We start from the raw sequence: 21,753 nt of genomic DNA, 5'->3' as shown, positions 1-21,753 counted from the left end.
GGGTTGCTTGGACGCTCTGCACAGTGCAGATCATTTTCATACACTTTATAGAGAGTCAGCCTCCTACATGAACCATCAATACAAGTTCAAACAGCATTAGCATATGGACACAAATATTACATCAACTGCAGACAATTCTCTTCCCTGCTCCATAACATAAACTGCCAGCCAAAGGCTTTGTGCTGCAGGGGGTTAGACCTACTTGTCCCAAGGACAAAATGGGCATGAAAATCTGTTGTCCTTGACACCAAACAATATGTCTTGGGCGTTGGGCTGTAGGAATTTCACACCCCTGGTGTCATATCACTGCAAAGAGTACCTCCGGTACCTAGGTTTGTAGTACAACTTCAGTATCTGTGGCAACTTCACCCAGATGATCCCCAAAGCCATCTGAGAACATGAGGTGAAGCTGTAGGGGGCAAAACACTGGGCGGTCCCGATCCTTCTCAGAGTCAAAGGCGAGAATCCACTCCCAAAGATGTTTCCGAGGCACATCTTCCTCATCGTCAGAAGAGAAATACAAGAACTCCAATAAGGACTCTGCCCCTTAATCTCACTTTTGTTCTCTTTTCATTTCATTTTTCTTTATTCAGTACAAAAATAGCCATAAAACATACATACATCAATATACCATCAATAAGAAACATAAAATATTTAGAGAAATTTAACAAATTCGGACAAAGGCACAACTCCCTCACAGAAGTCACTGCACAATCATACCTCCCTCCATGGTCTATTCATGTTGGCCTATTTGTCCACAAGCTAATCCACAGAAGAAGCGGTGCAAGCTTGACCATATCAGTAATGTGCCTAAGGCTGAGCTCAGAGTGTAAAATTATGTGGGAGTTTGTGGGAGGTAAGTGCAGAAACCTTTGACAAATAGGATTGTTTCCATCTGCAGGCTGTTGGTATCGCAGTATCTCATTCTCCTGAGAAGGCTCGAGGCCCTTGCTTCCATTCCACCAAAGAGAAGACTTCATCCCTGTGCCCAATGTACTCAGTTTCTGGGTCCATTGGAAACATCACAGCAAGCCAGGGCTTTTCAAGAAGTAATGCTGTTTCTTTGGCATGCTTTCAGCTTCCTCTGGCATGTCTCTGGACCCCAAGGATCCACAGGGACTCCCATTCTGCCCTTGGTGCTGTCCGAGGCCCTTGAACCCCCTTTGAGATATGTAATGGCATCACAACCGGCACCAAAATCAGCGCTTGCCCCTCATATGACAAGTCTTGCATGATACCCCTCGAGGGAGACCTGTAGCCTAGAGAACACTGGCTTGTCCAAGTCCAAGCCAGTGTTCTCTAAACCGCGACTGAGGCCACATCCAGATATTGAAGTTCCACAGCCTCTACTGAAGCCATCAAACTCATACACAATTCCACTGCCGCACATCCACACACAGACTTTACACCTGCTTTTTGGTTCTAACCAGAGCCAGCCTTATGGAGGGAGATAACTATGGTTCAAATGGGAGGCGTTTACCTCACCTCATGATAACTGGTACATGGGCCAACAATACGCCAGTGGGCTGGGCATTTCACTTGATAATAGATCGTTCCCTAACCCTCCAAAAAGCACTTCTTTTGCTACAGTTGTCTGAAGAGCTGCTGAGGTTCTCGACCTCTACCTCCACACTTTGGTGGTACAGACAAATGTTTTGACAGAGGTCCTACAGCCTGTCGGTTGTTTCACAGAAAATGGCTTCTCTCACTTAGTACCCCTACCTATCCACATTCTTTTCCATTTTCAGTGCCCTTAATCGCCTCTTGTGCACCCTGCTTGTCATAAAATGTCTTTTAATCATAGACATTTGTGCGTAGGAAAAAGGCAATAAACATGTTGCTCTTGGATTTCTTCTGTCCTTCAGTCATGACGGCAGTTGATGACATAGAAGAGGTGTTCATGAACCAGAAAATGGGGATTATCCAGGAAAGGTACAGTAAAAACATCTTACAGTACTCTGAAAGCTTAGGGTAGGGCTGGTTCAGATCCAGAGTAGACCAGAATGGCAACAAGATAATATCACTGAGTGGTTAGAGCAGATCTCTCCTTGGGCACTTGCTCACATGTGACGTGGTAGAAATCAAAGCTATGTTGAAGTTAAGAGATAGTAGGAGAGCTAGCACTTCCACCTCATTGGCTGAAGTTTGGATTGCTTCAAACGAGGTTCATGTGCTACTAAATATACACTGTTATTGAGGCCTATGGTCATTTTAACACGGTTTACTTCTATGAGATTTCCAGGGATTATCAGCCTGATGACTATGAAGGAATCAAACATGTAATTATATAAAAGATACCAACACTGGAGAGCTGGAGTTTTGCAGTGGGAATGTTTTCTGGATTCACATGCTGTGCATTATTTGGCCATCTAGTGGTCAGGGAGGCATCGACTACTGTTTGGTGACATATGCCCCCAACCTCTCCCACCTGAAAGACCACGATGCAGATGGCTGTAACGTGTGCGTATTTCTTGCCAAAGGCACTGAAGGTGGGAGAAAAACTGAGATGGGCACATTATGCCTTGTTGCAGTCGAAAACATCTCTTATTGACCTGGGCCTCTCAAACATAGAGGGGAGCCCTGAGAACACAGAGCTGGCATAGGGAAAATACCACAACGTTTAAAAGTCATGGAAGGAAAACCACAAGGTAATGCAAGGTTGCAGTCGCATTGAACCAGGACCCTTGGAGTTAAAACAAAGGCTGCCCCAATGCCGAAACAAAAATTATCACGGGAAGGCAAAGACCAGAGGAGCACCATAAATCAAAGTAAATAAGACACTGCTTGAGGCTGACCCTCAGAATCTGTCTCAGTGCTGACAAAAAGTGGAGAGCACAGGAGGGCTAAAGAGCAACGAGAGAGGGTAACTTCAGCGCTGACAAGAAAGGCTTTAACGCCAAACAAAAGGCTCTCAACATAGAGAAGAAGAGAAGGAGACTTGAGGTTGACATGGAGGCCATCCTGAAAAAGAAAAGTGATTTTAACAAATTCGTCAAGTGCTTCTGCATCCTGCTGAAGCCACAACTGGACAAGGAACCAGAAAACAAGTAGTAGAACTAATCCCCTCCCCCTACAATGCCAGAGCCGCTAGAAAAGGAGGAGGAGCTGTCTACAAAGAAGATCAGGGTCAGTTCAAACAGGGATTCCTCAAACATCCTGTGAAGAAGGGATGGCTGGACATAGTGACAGACTCCTCTGAGGAGGGAGTGGACAGTTATGCCTCTTAAGCATCTTCTTCCAGTGACATTGCTTTCTACATAGCATTGTTTAAACAGGCAGGAATGCCAACTAGTGTAGGAACAGACAGTACCTTGCTTCCTGGACCATTTCCTACCCATGTTGCTGTATGTGTGCTGGACTACAGCAGCGGCCTTCAGGAAACATGCTTCGGTCACATAAGGAGTGGAAAAGAAATAAAGAACTCCTCAAAAGACCCACCATACATCAGAGGGAATGTAAAAGCTCACTCCAATCATTGTCACAAGTGCACAGAGCAGACAGAACTAAGAGAATGGGGATGGTGGGCTGAAAGGCAGAGAGATCTGCAGCAGCACACTGGCTCATTGCCAACGTCGGTGCCCTTTTAAACTGCTTCAAACATGAGCAGTGGAAGGAACTGGAGAAGCTGATACAGCACCTCCCCTAGCAATACCTGGCAGGAGCTAAGATCATAACAAAGTATAATGAATCTGTAAAGAACACTGCACTTGATGCTTCTGACACTGCTAGTATTGAACTATATGAAGGCTCAACGCTGAGGAGACGTGTGGTTGAGGATCTATGGTTCCAAACAGGAGGTGCAGACAGCAGTGTACTGAACATTCCTTTACATGCAGCAAACTTACTGCAAAGGCACACCATTTGAGAGGGGCCTTTCGGGAAAGCAAGGCACAATGAAGGAGAGTGATGGGTGGTCTCACAACCATCCACTCCAGACACCAATATTACACCCTACCCTCCCCAGGCACCAGCATCACAACTGCAGTATCCCAGTGCACAGACGCAGCTCTTTCAGACATGGCCAGGGGGAGGGGCACCTTGCCAAGAGGAGTGGAACACACTGCTAAGTGACTCTACTTCACAACCTTACACATACATACACACACACACACACACACCCACACCCACACCAGAATGTGAGCGTTCCTCAAGAAATGCCAAAAGTTCACCTCTAACTATTGGATCCTAAACATAATACAACATGGATAATATTGCATATAATTGTTAAGGACACCTACAAACACAACACCAAATGCAAAACCTTGCAACAAGGAAGAAAACACCTGTCTAGTATAAGAGGACCCTCCGACTGACACCCAATCTGCACACTTTAAACAAATTCATAAATACACTAAAGTCCAAGATTTTAACATTACAGAAAGTTATACCATGCCTACAACAAAGGGACTACACAGCAACGATAGACCTTAAGGATGCTAACCTCTACGTCCAAATGAACATCAAACATAAGAAATTCATGTGGTTCATTGCCAGTGGAGCACTGTACCAGTTCACAGTGCTCCCTCTCAGGTTAAAATCCATATCAAAGGGAATCCATGAAATGCCTTGTGATAGTCGCAGCCCACCCAATGGAGACAGGGAATCAAAGTCTAGGTGGAACACTGAGCTCAGTCAAAGCCAAAACATTTCCAAGAGACAAGAGAGTTTGTCATTGACACAGCAAACACACCTAAAACAGAAGGTACGGTCTGACAGGGAGGACTGTGGGGAGGATAACTGGAATGATGGCATCCTGCATTCCCCTAGTAATACACACATGGCTGCACGAGACCCCTACACTAGAGACTTCAGGCACAATGCTTACAGGCCACTGGATGATATAGTGGTTGTACCTGAAAAGATAAAGCGGTAGACAGAGTGGCGGAACAAAAATGAACATCACATTGGGCAGACCTTTCAATAATCCAACTCCCTCAGATGATCTCAAGAGAAGCGTCTCACACGGGGTTTGGAGCACACATGGGAAAGATATATGTCCAAGGTCTTTGGAACCCAGAGGAGAGATTGAAACCCATCAATATCTTGAAACCAAATACAGTATTCCGTGCACTGAAGGCTTTCCAAAAACACATTAAAGGACATGTAGTCCATATCAAAATAGAACACAACCACAGTGTTCTGCTTCAGCAGACGAGCGGAACGAGATATCACGATTTATTTTCATGCCTGTTGCAGAACAGTTAGAAGTGGGCCAGACATCAGGAAAACCGGTAAGTTCTCTGTATCATTTGCCAGAGTAACAAGGGTGTTCTGGTCACAAAGAGACCATTGCAAGATGGGTAGTACAACCTGTCCAAGCATGCTACAAATCAGCTGGCGCACAACTAAGACAAAGGCCAGGGGCACATTCTACAAGAAGAAATTAAGCCACGCTGGCCTTCATAGCTAACATTTGCATCAAAGATATCTGCATGGCAGCCACTTGGTTATATGTGCACACATTCACAAAGCAATGCTGCATTGATATACAAGTAAACAAGGAATCACAAGCCGATCCAGAAAGTAGTGAAAACCTATTTTCTTCCCCAAACTCATTTTAACCCAGCCTCCAGGGGGGGAATCCTGCCCATAATCAATGCATAGCATGTTAATCCAGAAAAGATTAATTCTGCAAAACGAAATGGTTACTTACCTGCAGGAGTAGCTTTACAATGTAAATAATTTTCTGGACTTACATGCAGTACACCTCCTTGGAAATGAGGAGCTCAGAAAACAGGAAGTAAAATGAAATACAAAATGAAACCAAAAGAGAGTCTCAACAGTAAAAGGTCACTAACAAAAGGGGAATGAATCTGAAGATACCGACCAAACTGGCTTCCAGGATGGGTGTTGGACTTCAGGAGGGAATAGCCAATGATGCCAAATGTAAGATAAGTAACCATCTTGTTACAGGTAAGTAATTTCTTATGTGAAAGACCAGGTGGAATAGTGAACCAGTTCTCACTAGTATGACCTTAGGATGCCTTTGTCTTTTAAGGGATTATAGCTTAGAAACCACTGGTGACAGTCAAGTTTTCCCACTGGTGCAGTGTTAGTTTCTGACCTTGAGTTAAGCCAGTGAAACTTGCGGAACTTTAAGGGCTACAAAATGTATTCCAGTGTTTCTCAGACCATGACTGCTTTTACCCATCAACTTAACTGGACCTTATGCAGTGGTTGTTAATTCTGAGGCAAAAGAATGGCGAATACATTGTACTGACACAGGATTGTTCGGCCCTAGTAGCTCACTCTTTTATCCCCCAAATGAGAATGTTACAAAAAATAAGAGACCGGAATGGCTAGATCTATGTGTGCATTGCAGCACTGTAGTCATTAGCATTGAATAACCAACAACCAATCAACAGTATCAACAAATTCAGAAGTATGTTAGGGTGTATGGGGGATTTCAAGGCAATCTGAGATCCAAAGCCTCTTTTACCAAGATGTTACTTTAGTCTCCTCCCTTCCTTGTCCTTCCCCCTGACTGTTCAACATCTGTCAAGAATGACTGAGGTTTTTTCTCATACAGCTTGAGATCACTTTAATTAGATAGTTATTTTCGCCCTCCAGCAAGGGATATTGCTTTGAGTTACAACATATACTTCTACATTATTCACCAAAACCGGACAGAGCTGAACTGACAGCACTTAGAAAATACACTGCGTCTTACAAAACAGCTACAAGCTAGGAATAGGTATGTTTTCAAAGTTATTTTATTTAATAGAGGAGACTGTGAGCTTTGTAATTCAAGTGACAAACTATTGCACAGTTGCCAGCTCTGGATGGAAAAAAATCATATCGGGAGGGAAGGATAAGACAGGAAATAAATGGAAGGCCTGAATTACTGTTGTGCAAGTTCTTCTAACTGGGGGTTAGAGATGACTCCTTTGGTTGATAATTAAGAGCAAGATTGATAGTCACTTGTAAAATGTATATCTGAGTTGAAAGACTATCTCTTGAAATGGAAGCAAGTGCAGAGCTCTTCTACCTATTGTAATATGATCTCTTGAGTGAGTTCATTATTGAGCTACACAACAGCACTTTGCCCCATTTTCAGTTTAAGGATCTTGTATCTTGTTCTAGGAATGTATTTAAGCAATGTAATTATCGCGTTGCAATGAGTAACTACATGAATAAATGTGCATTTATATTTTGCATTTATATTCAAATAAACAACATGTATATAATTCAAGAATGGGCTATCTAAAAAAAGTAAATATGATAATTACAACAATACATTTCAAGATGACGCTCAAGAGGCCATCCCACTACTGTATGCAGAATACCAGACATTAGATTTGGAGGGTGCTTCCTTTCAGATCTGGTTGCAGCAACATATTGGCAACATCTAAAATGTGTGTTAAGTGGCAAACTACCAATTCATACTTCTTCCTTTTGTTATTGAGTCAATCCCAACAGTGTTTGCCAGATGTATAGCAGCTGTACCACCACACCAGAGTTGTCATTGTATTCATATTTACTCCACTATGGATGGATGTTTGGTTGGTGAGGACAGCATTATACATGAGAAATGCCAATCATAAACTCAGCAAAGGAAATCTTTGCTACACAATCTGAGTTTTACAGTTGGTGTGAATTAATTGAATCTACAGCCACTTCCAAGTTGAAATATGTATTCAACCACCTACAGTTTTTACGTTGAGCGCACAAGCGCTCTGGCCTGTTGAAATCGATATGTGGGCTTTTAACCATATCCACCGCACAGCCATCACTATCACTTGTTCATGGGCTTGCCTTTCAAAAATCCTTTGTTATCATTGGTAAATGCTTTACTTTTGTCCCTCCTTGGGGCAGTTTTGTTACCTCTTTGGCCATCGACATTGTTACATGGATAATTGACCTTTGCTGATATGTTTGACTGCAAGCTAACTTCTTTTTCCTTTTGTGTCTCTATTTCGCGCTCATGCTCATGTGGCCGTGGCACTTTGAATTGGATCACTTATGTCAACTGTTTTACTTTTCATTTCCAAATTATGTGACAAGAAAAGTCCTGTTAGGAATTTACAACACTAATAGCTCTAACTTGAGCAAATGCGAGACCCATTGCATTGCAAATGCTTGTTATAAATGTGATCAGGACACCTAAAATGCACCACTAGGATTACAAGTAAGCAACTTTTTCTTATCAGAGCTTGCACATTTTCATTTATCATCCTTCATTCTCCGTTGCAATTCTTGTAAAATCACTTATTCAAAAATTCCTCAATGAATGTAATGGTTTGCCCTACATACTAAAGCCAGTTAAATATTTTTTAATTTTAGTGGTGTGGAGTTTGACTTGAATGTTAACAATGTTGTGGGAATAAGGAACACATTTCTTCTCAGAACGTATGCACACAGTAAGTTTTACCAGTTTTTTTTTTTAATTTTTGTTTAATAATCACTATGTAGAATTGTTTGGAAAGCACAGTCCCCTTTATCCTATGCAATGTGCAACCTTATAGCTGAAAACAGTGTTCAAGGAGCTGCTGTTTCTTATGTACATAAAGTTTGCTGAGTGTCGTTTACCATTTCTGTTTTTCAACAAAGTATTTAAAACGTTTTGTCAAATGGTAATACAGTCAGATGGTTGAGTCTGTGACTTTTCAATAAAGGGTGGAAATAATTGAGGGACAGATAAGAAGAATGTGTTTGTTCTGTGCTTAGAAGTTAGACCTGCAACTATCTGTATTAATTTTGTGCTGCATTTTTTATATTTTTTGTTTAACTTTGTTTGCTAAATGTGCTCTCTTGCTTACATTGTCTTTACTGAACTTGACTTTATTCTGTGTTACAGTTGAAAATAGAGTTCGTCCGTTAGTTCTGGTTGTAAAGCAATGGGCAACTCACTTTGGGATAAATGATGCCAGCCGTGGTACTTTAAGTAGCTACACACTTGTGTTGATGGTTGTGCATTATCTACAAAGTAAGTATTATATGATTTCTGAAGCTTATCCCCGCTGATATTCTATAAGCATAAATTTCTCTTGCTGCATTTAGCTCTTCTGTTTTTCTTTCTGACTTTCTCCCTTGTTTGCTCCCTTTTGGTGACACAAAAGCCTAAATATGAGTACTTTTGAAGCGTTCCCAGAATCAGCCGTCCAGTTGTAAATCCTAATGTTCGATGGCATATGTTGCTGCAGATACACATGTGTGGCACAGTCCGCTGCCTGGTGTTGGGCTCGGAGTATTACAAGTTGTTTTTCTTCGAAGAAGTCTTTTTGGTCACGGGACCGAAGGACTCCTCCCTCCTCGGCTCCATTGCGCATGGGCGTCGACTCCATCTTAGATTGTTTTTTTCCGCTGTCGGGTTCGGACGTATTCCTTTTCGCTCCGTGTTTCGGTTCGGAAAGTTAGTCAGACTCTCGGAAGAAAGCGTCGGTATTGTTCCGTTCGGTATCGGAATAGTTAGGTACATCGACACCGATCATCGGAAGACTTTGGGGTAGTTTCGATCCCCCATCGGGGCCTGGTCGGCCCGACCGCGTGCGACATCGAAGCCGATGGAACGGACCCCGTTTCGTTTCTGCCCAAAATGTCACAGTAAGTATCCTTATACAGATCAGCACTTGGTCTGTAACTTGTGCTTGTCCCCCGAGCACAAGGAGGATACCTGTGAAGCCTGTCGAGCCTTCCGGTCCAGAAAACACTCCGGGACCGAAGAGCCAGGCGTCAACAAATGGCGTCCACGTCGACAAAACAACGTTTCGACGAGGAAGAGGAAACATTCTCGGTTCCGGAATCAGAATCCGGAGACTCCGACGTCGAACAACAGCAACAAACTGTGAGTAAGACGTCGAAAAGTAAATCCATCGACAAACCGAAAGCCCAGGGGACGCCACTGCCAACAGGCCATGGCTCGACCCATAAAACAGGCGACCCGTCGAAGGCGCCGAAAAAGGGCACGCCCATAGCGAAGACACCCGACTCCGGTCGAGGGACCGCCATGGAGCAACCTCGGAGCCGAGAAAGCGGCTCCGAGAGACAAAAACAAGATACCGGCACCGAAAAACATCGGCACCGAGAATCCATGCCGAAAGGAACAAAAGTTCTGTCGGTGCCGAAACCGAAAAAAGATTCTCTCTCGGCGCCGAAAAATACCACACCTTCATCCTACTCAGAGGAACAAGGAATAAGTGGCCAAATGCACAGATTTGGACAAGAGCTCCAAAGTGTAGAATCGGACTACACACAAAAGAGACTGTACATCCAGCAAGACACAGGGAAGATATCAACCCTTCCCCCAATCATGAGGAAAAGAAGGATCGGCCTTCCAAAGGATGACGCACAACCACAAGCCAAAGTGGTTAAAAAAGTCACGCCTCCGCCCTCTCCACCACAGGCATCGCCGGCACAAACACCGCCACAAATGCACTCACCAGCGCAAACTACCATAAGTCATGACGATCAGGATCAAGACGCTTGGGACCTGTATGACACCCCAGTGCCGGACAATGATCCCGAGTCATACCCCACAAAGCCGTCACCGCCAGAGGACAGTACCTCATACTCGCAACTGGTGGCTAGGGCAGCAGAATTCCACAATGTCCAACTGCATTCCGATCCTATAGAGGATGATTTTTTATTTAACACCCTCTCGGCTACACACAGCCAATATCAATGTCTCCCAATGCTACCAGGGATGTTACGGCACGCAAAACAAATTTTTGAAGAGCCCGTAAAATCAAGAGCCATCACCCCAAGGGTGGATAAGAAATACAAACCACCACCCACAGACCCAGTGTTTATTACTTCGCAGTTACCACCTGACTCCGTGGTAGTAGGGGCAGCTCGCAAGAGAGCAAATTCACATACATCTGGCGACGCCCCACCTCTGGACAAAGAAAGCCGAAAATTTGATGCGGCAGGGAAAAGAGTAGCATCACAGGCAGCCAACCAGTGGCGCATCGCAAATTCACAAGCGCTGCTGGCCAGATATGACCGCGCACACTGGGACGAGATGCAACTTCTCGTAGACCATCTTCCCCAGGAATACCAAAAAAGGGCGCAGCAAATAGTGGAAGAGGGACAAACGATCTCAAACAATCAAATCCGCTCTTCACTAGACGCAGCCGATACTGCAGCAAGAACAGTCAACACTGCTGTCACCATAAGGAGACACGCTTGGCTACGCACTTCAGGCTTCAAACCTGAAATCCAGCAGGCTGTCCTTAATATGCCCTTCAACGAGAAACAACTTTTTGGCTCTGAAGTGGATACAGCCATTGAAAAACTTAAAAAGGACACAGACACGGCCAAGGCCATGGGCGCACTCTACTCCCCGCAGAGCAGAGGCTCTTTCAGAAAAACTCCATTTAGAGGGGGGTTTCGTGGCCAACCCACAGACACCACCAGCCAACAAACAAGAACCACACCATATCAGGGTTCCTTCCAAAGGGGAGGTTTCAGGGGATATCGGGGGGGTCAATTCCCAAGGAGTAGGGGAAGATTCCAGACTCCAAAAACACCTCCACCTAAACAGTGACTTTCAAGTCACGCAACCCCTTCACTCAACACCAGTGGGGGGAAGACTAAGCCAATTCTACCAATCTTGGCAACAGATTACAACAGACAATTGGGTATTAGCAATAATCCAACATGGCTATTGCATAGAATTCCACAACTTCCCACCAAACATCCCCCCCAAAACACGCAAAATGTCACCACAACACTTAGAACTTTTAGGACTAGAAGTTCAAGCACTACTGCAAAAGGATGCAATAGAGTTAGTACCAGTACAACAAAAAAACACAGGAGTTTACTCCCTGTACTTCCTAATTCCAAAAAAAGACAAAACATTAAGACCAATATTAGATCTCAGGACACTAAATACCTACATCATATCGGACCATTTTCACATGGTCACACTACAAGACATCATTCCACTGCTCAAACAGCAAGATTACATGACCACATTAGACCTAAAGGATGCGTACTTTCATATACCAATACACCCTTCTCACAGAAAGTACCTACGGTTCGTATTCAAAGGAATACATTACCAATTCAAGGTGTTGCCATTCGGAATAACAACTGCACCAAGAGTGTTCACAAAATGTCTAGCAGTAGTAGCAGCACACATCAGGAGACAACAGATACATGTGTTCCCTTACCTAGACGATTGGCTAATCAAGACCAACACAGTAAAAAAATGCGCAAACGACACCACATTTGTCATACAAACCCTTCACAAACTGGGGTTTTCCATCAACTATACAAAATCACACCTGGAACCGTGTCAAACACAACAATATCTAGGAGCAACCATCAACACATCAAAAGGAATTGCCACTCCAAGTCCACAAAGAGTGCAGGCATTCCACAAGGTAATAAGTGCTATGTTTCCAAACCAAAAGATACAAGCAAAATTTGTGCTAAAACTTCTAGGCATGATGTCATCATGCATAGCCATTGTCCCAAACGCAAGACTACACATGCGACCCTTACAACAGTGTCTAGCATCACAATGGTCACAGGCACAGGGTCAACTTCAAAATCTGGTGTTGGTAGACCGCCAAACATACCTCTCGCTTCTATGGTGGAACAGCAAAAATTTAAACAAAGGGCGGACATTTCAGGACCCAGTGCCTCAATACGTTATAACAACAGATGCTTCCATGACAGGGTGGGGAGCACACCTCAATCACCACAGCATTCAAGGACAATGGGATATACACGAAACAAAATTTCATATCAATTACCTAGAACTGTTAGCAGTATTTCTAGCGTTAAAAGCCTTCCAACCCATAATAACACACAAATACATTCTTGTCAAAACAGACAACATGACAACAATGTATTATTTAAACAAACAAGGAGGAACACACTCAACACAATTGTGCCTCCTAACACAAAAAATTTGGCAGTGGGCGATTCACAACAACATTCGCCTAATAGCACAATTTATTCCAGGAATACAAAACCAACTAGCAGACAACCTTTCGCGAGACCACCAACAAGTCCACGAATGGGAAATTCACCCCCAAGTTCTGAACAAGTACTTTCAAATTTGGGGAACACCCCAGATAGATTTGTTCGCAACAAAAGAAAACTCAAAATGCCAAAACTTCGCATCCAGGTACCCACACCGCGAATCACAAGGCAATGCTCTATGGATGAGTTGGTCAGGGATATTTGCGTACGCTTTTCCCGCTCTCCCTCTCCTTCCATATCTAGTAAACCAGTTGAGTCAAAACCAACTCAAACTCATACTGATAGCACCCACATGGGCAAGACAACCTTGGTATACAACTCTACTAGACCTTTCACTAGTACCGCATGTCAAACTACCCAACAGGCCAGATCTGTTAACACAACACAAACAACAGATCAGGCATCCAAACCCAGCATCATTGAATCTGTCAATTTGGCTCCTGAAATCCTAGAATTCGGACACTTAGACCTCACACAAGAATGCATGGAGGTCATAAAACAAGCTAGAAAACCTTCCACTAGACACTGCTATGCATCTAAGTGGAAAAGATTTGTTTACTACTGCCATGCCAATCAAATACAACCATTACATGCCTCTACTAAAGACATAGTAGGATACTTACTACATTTGCAAAAAGCAAATCTCGCTTTTTCATCTATAAAAATACACCTCGCAGCAATATCTGCTTACCTACAAACTACTCATTCATCGTCTCTATTTAGAATACCAGTTATTAAAGCATTCATGGAAGGGCTAAAAAGAATTATACCACCAAGAACACCACCAGTTCCTTCATGGAATCTTAACATCGTCTTAACAAGACTCATGGGTCCACCTTTCGAACCCATGCATTCCTGTGAAATGCAATATCTAACCTGGAAGGTCGCATTTCTCATTGCAATCACATCCCTCAGAAGAGTAAGTGAAATACAGGCATTTACCATACAAGAACCATTTATTCAAATACACAACAATAAAATAGTTCTAAGAACAAATCCAAAATTTCTGCCAAAAGTAATCTCACCATTCCATTTAAATCAAACAGTAGAATTGCCAGTGTTCTTCCCACAACCAAATTCTGTGGCTGAAAGGGCACTACATAATTAGACATCAAAAGAGCACTAATGTATTACATTGACAGAACAAAGCTAATCAGGAAAACAAAACAACTGTTCATAGCTTTTCAAAAACCACACATAGGAAATCCAATCTCTAAACAAGGCATTGCTAGATGGATAGTCAGATGCATTCAAACATGCTATCTTAAAGCCAAAAGAGAATTGCCTATTACACCAAAGGCACACTCAACCAGAAAGAAAGGTGCTACAATGGCCTTTCTAGGAAACATTCCTATGAGCGAAATATGTAAGGCTGCAACCTGGTCTACGCCTCATACGTTTACTAAACACTACTGTGTAGACGTACTAAATGCACAACAAGCTACAGTGGGCCAAGCTGTACTAAGAACATTATTCCAAACTACTTCAACTCCTACAGGCTAAACCACCGCTTTTAGGGGAGGTAACTGCTTTATAGTCTATGCCACACATGTGTATCTGCAGCAACATATGCCATCGAACTGAAAATGTCACTTACCCAGTGTACATCTGTTCGTGGCATTAGTCGCTGCAGATTCACATGTACCCTCCCACCTCCCCGGGAAGCCTGTAGCCGTTTAGAAGTAGATCATAAATCTTAAACATCTGAACATTTGTAAATAATTATTAGAAACTCTTAACGTACATACATATTCACTCCATTGCATGGGCACTATTTATACCAAACAACTCCATCCTCACCCTCTGCGGGGAAAACAATCTTAGATGGAGTCGACGCCCATGCGCAATGGAGCCGAGGAGGGAGGAGTCCTTCGGTCCCGTGACCAAAAAGACTTCTTCGAAGAAAAACAACTTGTAATACTCCGAGCCCAACACCAGGCAGCGGACTGTGCCACACATGTGAATCTGCAGCGACTAATGCCACGAACAGATGTACACTGGGTAAGTGACATTTTCATTGTTTATTAGAAATCTGTTGATATGTTATTTAAAGGTATAGCAGAACTGGACCGCCTTAATACTGTTGCTCCTTGTTATGTATGTGGAAAATAACATATACATAAACATGTTACCTCAGCGATTGCATGGTAGTCTCAGCTGAACAAGTTATCAGATTTCAGGTCTGTGAAGCTTTGTAGGTGCTTGCAGGAGCATTTAGCTGAGAAAACCAGTTGTTTTACCTACTTCTAATGCTTTGCATTTGATTTATTTTAGGATCTTGTTCTATAGCCAATGTGGTCAGACCATCTTTTTGTGATGGGACTGCCGAACCTATGCTATAAGTAGTTTATTTTGTTTTCTTCTAGGATTGTGTCAAACACTGTTGGGTCTCCTTTCTGTTTCCACATTATATAGACTGCATTGAAGTCCGTTTCCTGTCTAGGCATGCAGTTGATTGCCGGTCTCCAAATGAAAATAATTAACATACTGTAATTTTCAAATTATCTTCCCGACGTCTGTCTGTTGTATGGGGAGTGCACAGTGATGGTTGGCTGCTAGTCCTAGTCAATGGTGATATAGTCCTAGTCAATGGTGATACCTTTTTTAAAATATATATTTTTTTTTAATTGCAAACTCTTGTATCCTTGTTAGGCATGGGGTGGTGTTTACAATCCCTCTGCCAGGCCTGGAAACCCTGCAGCAGGTCAGACTGTGGTCTATGAGGCGTTAACTGGGGTTTGTGGAATCGTAATGTTGGTCCACAGATCTCCAGATGCACTCCAGCCTTGGGGACATCAAACTCTGAAGCAGAATCGGCATTTGTGTTTTAAACTTTAAAACAGGGAAGGGGTGGGCCTATTTGGAATCCCCCTCTAAACATTTTCTACAACTGCTCTTTCTAAATGCTTTTTATTTCATATGGAAGTCCAGTTTAGGGCAAAGAGAGGGTTTTGGCCCAAGAATAATTGATTATGCAAAACACATACCCCACCCACACTTTCTTACCTTACAAAAAACGTTAGAGTGTTGTCAGCCTTGTTACCAAGCTGCACCCACAAAATGGATTAAAGATTGCATCTAGGAAAAAAGCACCGGAAATTAAAAAATTGTCTTTTGTTTATAATTGATAACAATCAACAGCACTAATACTATTGCAATACAGTCGTGTTAATACATCATTCACTTGTGTAACCGGTTATTTGATTTATTCATGAATAGTGCCTACCTCCATTAATGAGGGTTCTTATGTACTAAAACCTTTTTAACATGCAATGAGGAATGGAAGTTAAGTATTTTTGTCTACCTGATTTAGAGTGTAACATCAGTACTTTGATTTCATTGACCTGCTTGTACGGTCACCTTATAAGAGAGGTCTTTTTTTATGGAATATATCTCTCACTAGTAACAGAACTAGGGAAGCAGAGCTTTCAGTTCCTGTTTAAGGCCCCACCTCTACTCTGTTTTTCTGTTGTTGATTCAGTCTCTCCTGACTGTTGACACAGTTCAACACTGAATTTGTTTTGATTATTTTTTTTTCTCTCGTCCGTCTTTTCGTTTACATTTCCAATTCTCTAGTCTAACACAGCAACTTTTGGTTTCACCATTCTGCCCTTTCTCACATCATGTCAACGTTCGCCTTTCTCCATCACCCTGGTATGCCTTTCTGTCCATTGTCTTTTTCCACCACATCCCTGTTCTGTCCATCTCTCATCTTCCTGGTTCCTTCAGTTTTTCTCCGTTTTGCACATCTCTGCCATCTTTCTCACTCTTAGTTGTCATTTGCAACACAGTTTCTGCCCTTATCTCTCCCTTATGAGGCCTGTATCTTCTATATTTACATGCTTAAATAATACTTTGTCATATTTGTGGAATCCTCAGTAATGTGTCAACAGTGTTTGTTTAGTAGCACATCCAGCTCATCTGTAAAAACCCACATTTCAGCATTTATGAGGTGAAAGCACTCTCCCCCTCCAGCTGCCTCCAAAGGCCACTATAGCTCATATTTCTACTGTGCGTCGTTTGTGAGGGAGACCCGAGAAGAGTTTTGCTCAAATCTCTTTGACCTTTCTTTATTGCTTCCCTTATCTAACCTGGAATTAAGCAAGTCATGTCTTCAATTTCAGAGTACTCGAAGTTGTTCTAAGGGTACCTTTTAGGAAAAGTTAAATTTATTGGGCCAAGGAGACTTCTCAATCATCTACTGCCATTATGATTGACAGAGATTTTTTTTTTTTTAAATCCTACTCTAAATGTGGATTTAAAAAGAGCTATGCTGGTGACCCACATGAGTAGTTTTGTATTGCCTTTGTCCAGTGCACAAAGCGTCATGTTGTGACGATTGTAAAACCTTTACTTGGAACGCTGAAGGTCAGAAAGAGGAGGTTGGCACTATGGTGCTTCCTCAGGAAAACATCCAGGGAGGATGCACATCAACCTACACAAAAGACTGCATGAAAATCCAGCTCACTTAACGACTTGACCAAACTGCTTTCCTCACCGGTGACGTGTCAGTCAACCTCGTTGTGGATGACGACTGCTCCTTCAGCAGCAAGACCATAGTTGGTGAAGACGCGGTCAACAACGACCACCCCAATAATTTCTCTCCTTCCACTGCCAAAGACAACCCCATTGGTGATGAGCCTTATTTCACCATCAGTGGCACACCCAGGAGAGTTGCTTACTATTTCATCAACGTTTCCCCATTCACAATGGATTTTTCAACACCGCTTAACTTTTTTACCTATAATGGTAAGTCTACTCGTCCAGATTCTGGACTCTGAGCTGGAGGCAGATCATTGCCTTGGAGGTTGCATACATTTGTGCACAGCTGGATATGCATTACAATCCTAAATTTGAGGCAGTAAATGAGACACACACACTCCCAAAAAAATATCCGAGACCAACGTAGAAAAATAAGAATTCTTTTTATGTATGTTTCTTTACGTAATCAGGTAAGTGGACTTTCAATCATAAATACTTTGCAGTTTCAAAAATCAACACTTTGTGCAATTTTTCAGTTCAACAATGTTAACCTACGGGAGAAATACAAGAATGCAGTTTTGCAGATAATTGCACAACTTGACAAATCCAGTCTTTGGGGTTTTACGTCAACACCAGGCAAGGTTCAAACCCGTACCAAGAGTGCACCCACAGCGGCACAGGGGGGCGGCCAGGTTCAGAAGTCAAATTCGGAGTTGGGTGCTGTAGGAAGTTGGCTCTGTATGCACTATTTCAAAGTAAGGAATAGTATGCACAGAGTCCAAGGGTTCCCCTTAGAGGTAAGATAGTGGCAAAAATAGATAATACTAATGCTCTATTTTGTGGTAGTGTGGTCGAGCAGTAGGCTTATCATAGGGTAGTGTTAAGCATTTGTTGTACACACACACAGGCAATAAATGAGGAACACACACTCCGAGACAATTCCAGGCCAATAGGTTTTTGTATAGAAAAATATCTTTTCTTAGTTTATTTTAAGAACCACAGGTTCAAGATTTACAAGTAATACTTCAAATGAAAGGTATTTCATGTAGGAAGTTTAGGAACGTTGAATTAGCAAAATAGCATATACAGTTTTCACATAAATGACATGTAGCTATTTTAAAACTAGACAGTGCAATTTTCAACAGTTCCTGGGGGAGGTAAGTGTTTGTTAGTTTTTGCAGGTAAGTAAACCACCTACGGGGTTCAAGTTTGGGTCCAAGGTAGCCCACCGTTGGGGGTTCAGGGCAACCCCAAAAGTTACCACACCAGCAGCTCCGGGCCGGTCAGGTGCAGAGGTCAAAGTGGAGAAGGGGGTGCCCCGGTTCCAGTCTGCCAGCAGGTAAGTACCCGTGTCTTCGGAGGGCAGACCAGGGGGGTTTTGTAGGGCACCGGGGGAGACACAAGTCAGCACAAAAAGTACACCCTCAGCGGCACAGGGGCGGCCGGGTGCAGTGTGCAAACAAGCGTCGGGTTCGCAATAGGGTTCAATGGGAGACCAAGGGGTCTCTTCAGCGATGCAGGCAAGGGGGGGGGGGCTCCTCGGGGTAGCCACCACCTGGGCAAGGGAGAGGGCCACCTGGGGGTCGCTCCTGCACTGGAGGTCGGATCCTTCAGGTTCTGGGGGCTGCGGATGCAGAGTCTTTACTAGGCGTCGGGTCTTTGAAGCAGGCAGTCGCGGTCAGGGGGAGCCTCGGGATTCCCTCTGAAGGCGTCGCTGTGGGGGCTCAGGGGGACCAACTCTGGCTACTCACGGTCTCGTAGTCGCCAGGGAGTCCTCCCTGTGGTGTTTGTTCTCCACAAGTCGAGCCGGGGGGGCGTCGGGTGCAGAGTGCAAAGTCTCACACTTCTGGCGGGAAACGTGTGTTGTTTCAAAGTTGCTTCTTTGTTGCAAAGTGCAGTCCTCCTCTTCTTAGGTTGCAGGAATCTATCTTGCTGGGTTCTGGGAGCCCCTAAATACTCGATTTAGGGGTGTGTTTAGGTCTGGGAGGGCAGTAGCCAATGGCTACTGTCCTTGAGGGGTGGCTACACCCTCTTTGTGCCTCCTCCCTGAGGGGAGGGTGGCACATCCCTAATCCTATTGGGGGAATCCTCCATCTGCAAGATGGAGGATTTCTAAAAGTCATAGTCACCTCAGCTCAGGACACCTTAGGGGCTGTCCTGACTGGCCAGTGACTGCTCCTTGTTTTTCTCATTATCTCCTCTGGACTTGCCGCCAAAAGTAGGGGCTGTGTCCAAGGGGTGGGCATCTCCACTAGCTGAAGTGCCCTGGGGCATTGTAACACGAAGCCTGAAGCTTTGAGGCTCACTGCTAGGTGTTACAGTTCCTGCAGGGGGGAGGTGTGAAGCACCTCCACCCAGAGCAGGCTTTTGTTTCTATCCTCAGAGAGCACAAAGGCCCTCACCACATGGGGTCAGAAACTCGTCTCTCAGCAGCAGGCTGGCACAGACCAGTCAGTCCTGCACTGAATAATTGGGTAAAATACAGGGGCATCTCTAAGATGCCCTCTGTGTGAATTTTTTAATAAATCCAACACTGGCATCAGTGTGGGTTTATTATTCTGAGAAGTTTGATACCAAACTTCCCAGTATTCAGTGTAGCCATTATGGAGCTGTGGAGTTCGTTTTTGACAGACTCCCAGACCATATACTCTTATGGCTACCCTGCACTTACAATGTCTAAGGTTTTGCTTAGACACTGTAGGGGCATAGTGCTCATGCACCTATGCCCTCACCTGTGGTATAGTGCACCCTGCCTTAGGGCTGTAAGGCCTGTTAGAGGGGTGACTTACCTATGCCATAGGCAGTGTGAGGTTGGCATGGCACCCTGAGGGGAGTGCCATGTCGACTTAGTCATTTTCTCCCCACCAGCACACACAAGCTGGCAAGCAGAGTGTCTGTGCTGAGTGAGGGGACCCTAGGGTGGCATAAGACATGCTGCAGCCCTTAGAGACCTTCCCTGGCATCAGGGCCCTTGGTACTAGGGGTACCAGTTAAAAGGGACTTACCTGGGTGCCAGGGTTGTTCCAATAGTGGAGACAAAGGTACATTTTAGGTGAAAGAACACTGGTGCTGGGGCCTGGTTAGCAGGGTCCCAGCACACTTCTCAGTCAAGTCAGCATCAGTAAAAAAGTGGGGGGTAACTGCAACAGGGAGCCATTTCCTTACAGGTGCCCAATGTTAACCAAGCGAAAAAGTGCTGCTCACAGGTGAGTAATTCGGTATCAGGGGTCGCTTTCCTAGGGTTAAGGTAAGCACGGTGGGGGGCAGAGGGGAATCACAAGGCAGCACCAAATGTACACCGATAATGGTACAGGGGTGGCTGGGTGCAGAATGCAAACACAGCGTTGGGCACCCAATGTTTATCAGTGGAGACAGGGGGTAACCGAAGATGTGATGCTCACAGGTGAGTAAAGTGGGGTCAGGGGTCGATCTCCTGGAGTTGAGGTAAGTACCAGTGGGGCCACAAGGCAGCACTAAACCTACACCCTCAGCGGCACAGGGGCGCGGCCGGGTGCAGAGTGCCAACACAGCATTGAGTGCCCAGTGTAAGTCAGTGGGGAGATAAGTTGTGGAAAATGCTGCAGACTCAGGCTAGGAGGCTGAATGAAGACAACCCACAGCTTCCCAGGTACGTTCTGGGAACATGGGGACACTGACGGTCCAGCTACCCCCAAGGCCCAAGGGCTCCAGGTGCACGGGTGTCTTTGGCATCTGAAACAGCTTACCAATCAGGTCGCAATCAGGGGGAGTCTTCGGATTGAGGCTGCAGGCTTTGAGGCAGAGTCTGATAGGGGTCAGCCCACAGTGGACTCTGAATCGCTGGGGAACCTTCACAGGACCAGTGGGCCACTTGAACTCAGGCCGTGGGCATCGGATCCAGAGATGGATCCGGAGGCGGTTTCTCAGGGCAGAGTGCTTTGTCTTTTAAGTTGCTTGTTTTTTTAACAGGTAAGCTTTTCTTGGGAGATCTTGTGCTTTATCAAAGGCAGGCAGTCCTCCCAAGGCTTTGGAGGTTGCTAGGCTGCAGGATGGGTCGCATTCTGGTGCAGGATCTTCGAGGGCTCCAGCCAGGCCGGTGAAATCACTTGGAGTTCTGTAGTATCTATATCCTGGTTCAGACACTTTTCACGGCTCATGAAGATCACCAGAATACAAAGGAGGTTTTAATCCGTATGGAAGTCAAGGCTGACCATATTATTCCCCATGAGAGTCCAGTTGTGACCAAGGATATATATACAGCAGGAACCAAAGGCGAGGATATGGCTGATCATCTGTAAAGAAGAGGAGTGCCGGTCAATCAAGCTCCCAGGATAACCAAAAGAGAGCTTGTCTTTTGAT

At 44.3% G+C, this 21,753-nt stretch overlaps 1 protein-coding gene across 1 annotated transcript in view; it reads left to right on the top strand.

Annotated features, from left to right (window-relative positions):
• The window catches only part of TENT2 (terminal nucleotidyltransferase 2), a 568,493-nt gene that overhangs the window by 252,412 nt on the left and 294,328 nt on the right, over nt 1-21,753 (top strand). The window contains exons 8-9 of the mRNA XM_069223224.1: nt 8,284-8,360; nt 8,798-8,926. Coding sequence (XP_069079325.1) covers nt 8,284-8,360; nt 8,798-8,926 — 206 coding nt within the window. The remainder of the gene's footprint in view (nt 1-8,283; nt 8,361-8,797; nt 8,927-21,753) is intronic.

This window comes from Pleurodeles waltl, chromosome 1_1 (assembly GCF_031143425.1).
Source record: "Pleurodeles waltl isolate 20211129_DDA chromosome 1_1, aPleWal1.hap1.20221129, whole genome shotgun sequence".
In the NCBI taxonomy this organism is placed as follows: Eukaryota; Metazoa; Chordata; class Amphibia; order Caudata; family Salamandridae; genus Pleurodeles; species Pleurodeles waltl.
The sequence above is the reverse complement of the archived record's forward strand: the minus strand, read 5'-3'. Positions and strand labels throughout refer to the sequence as shown.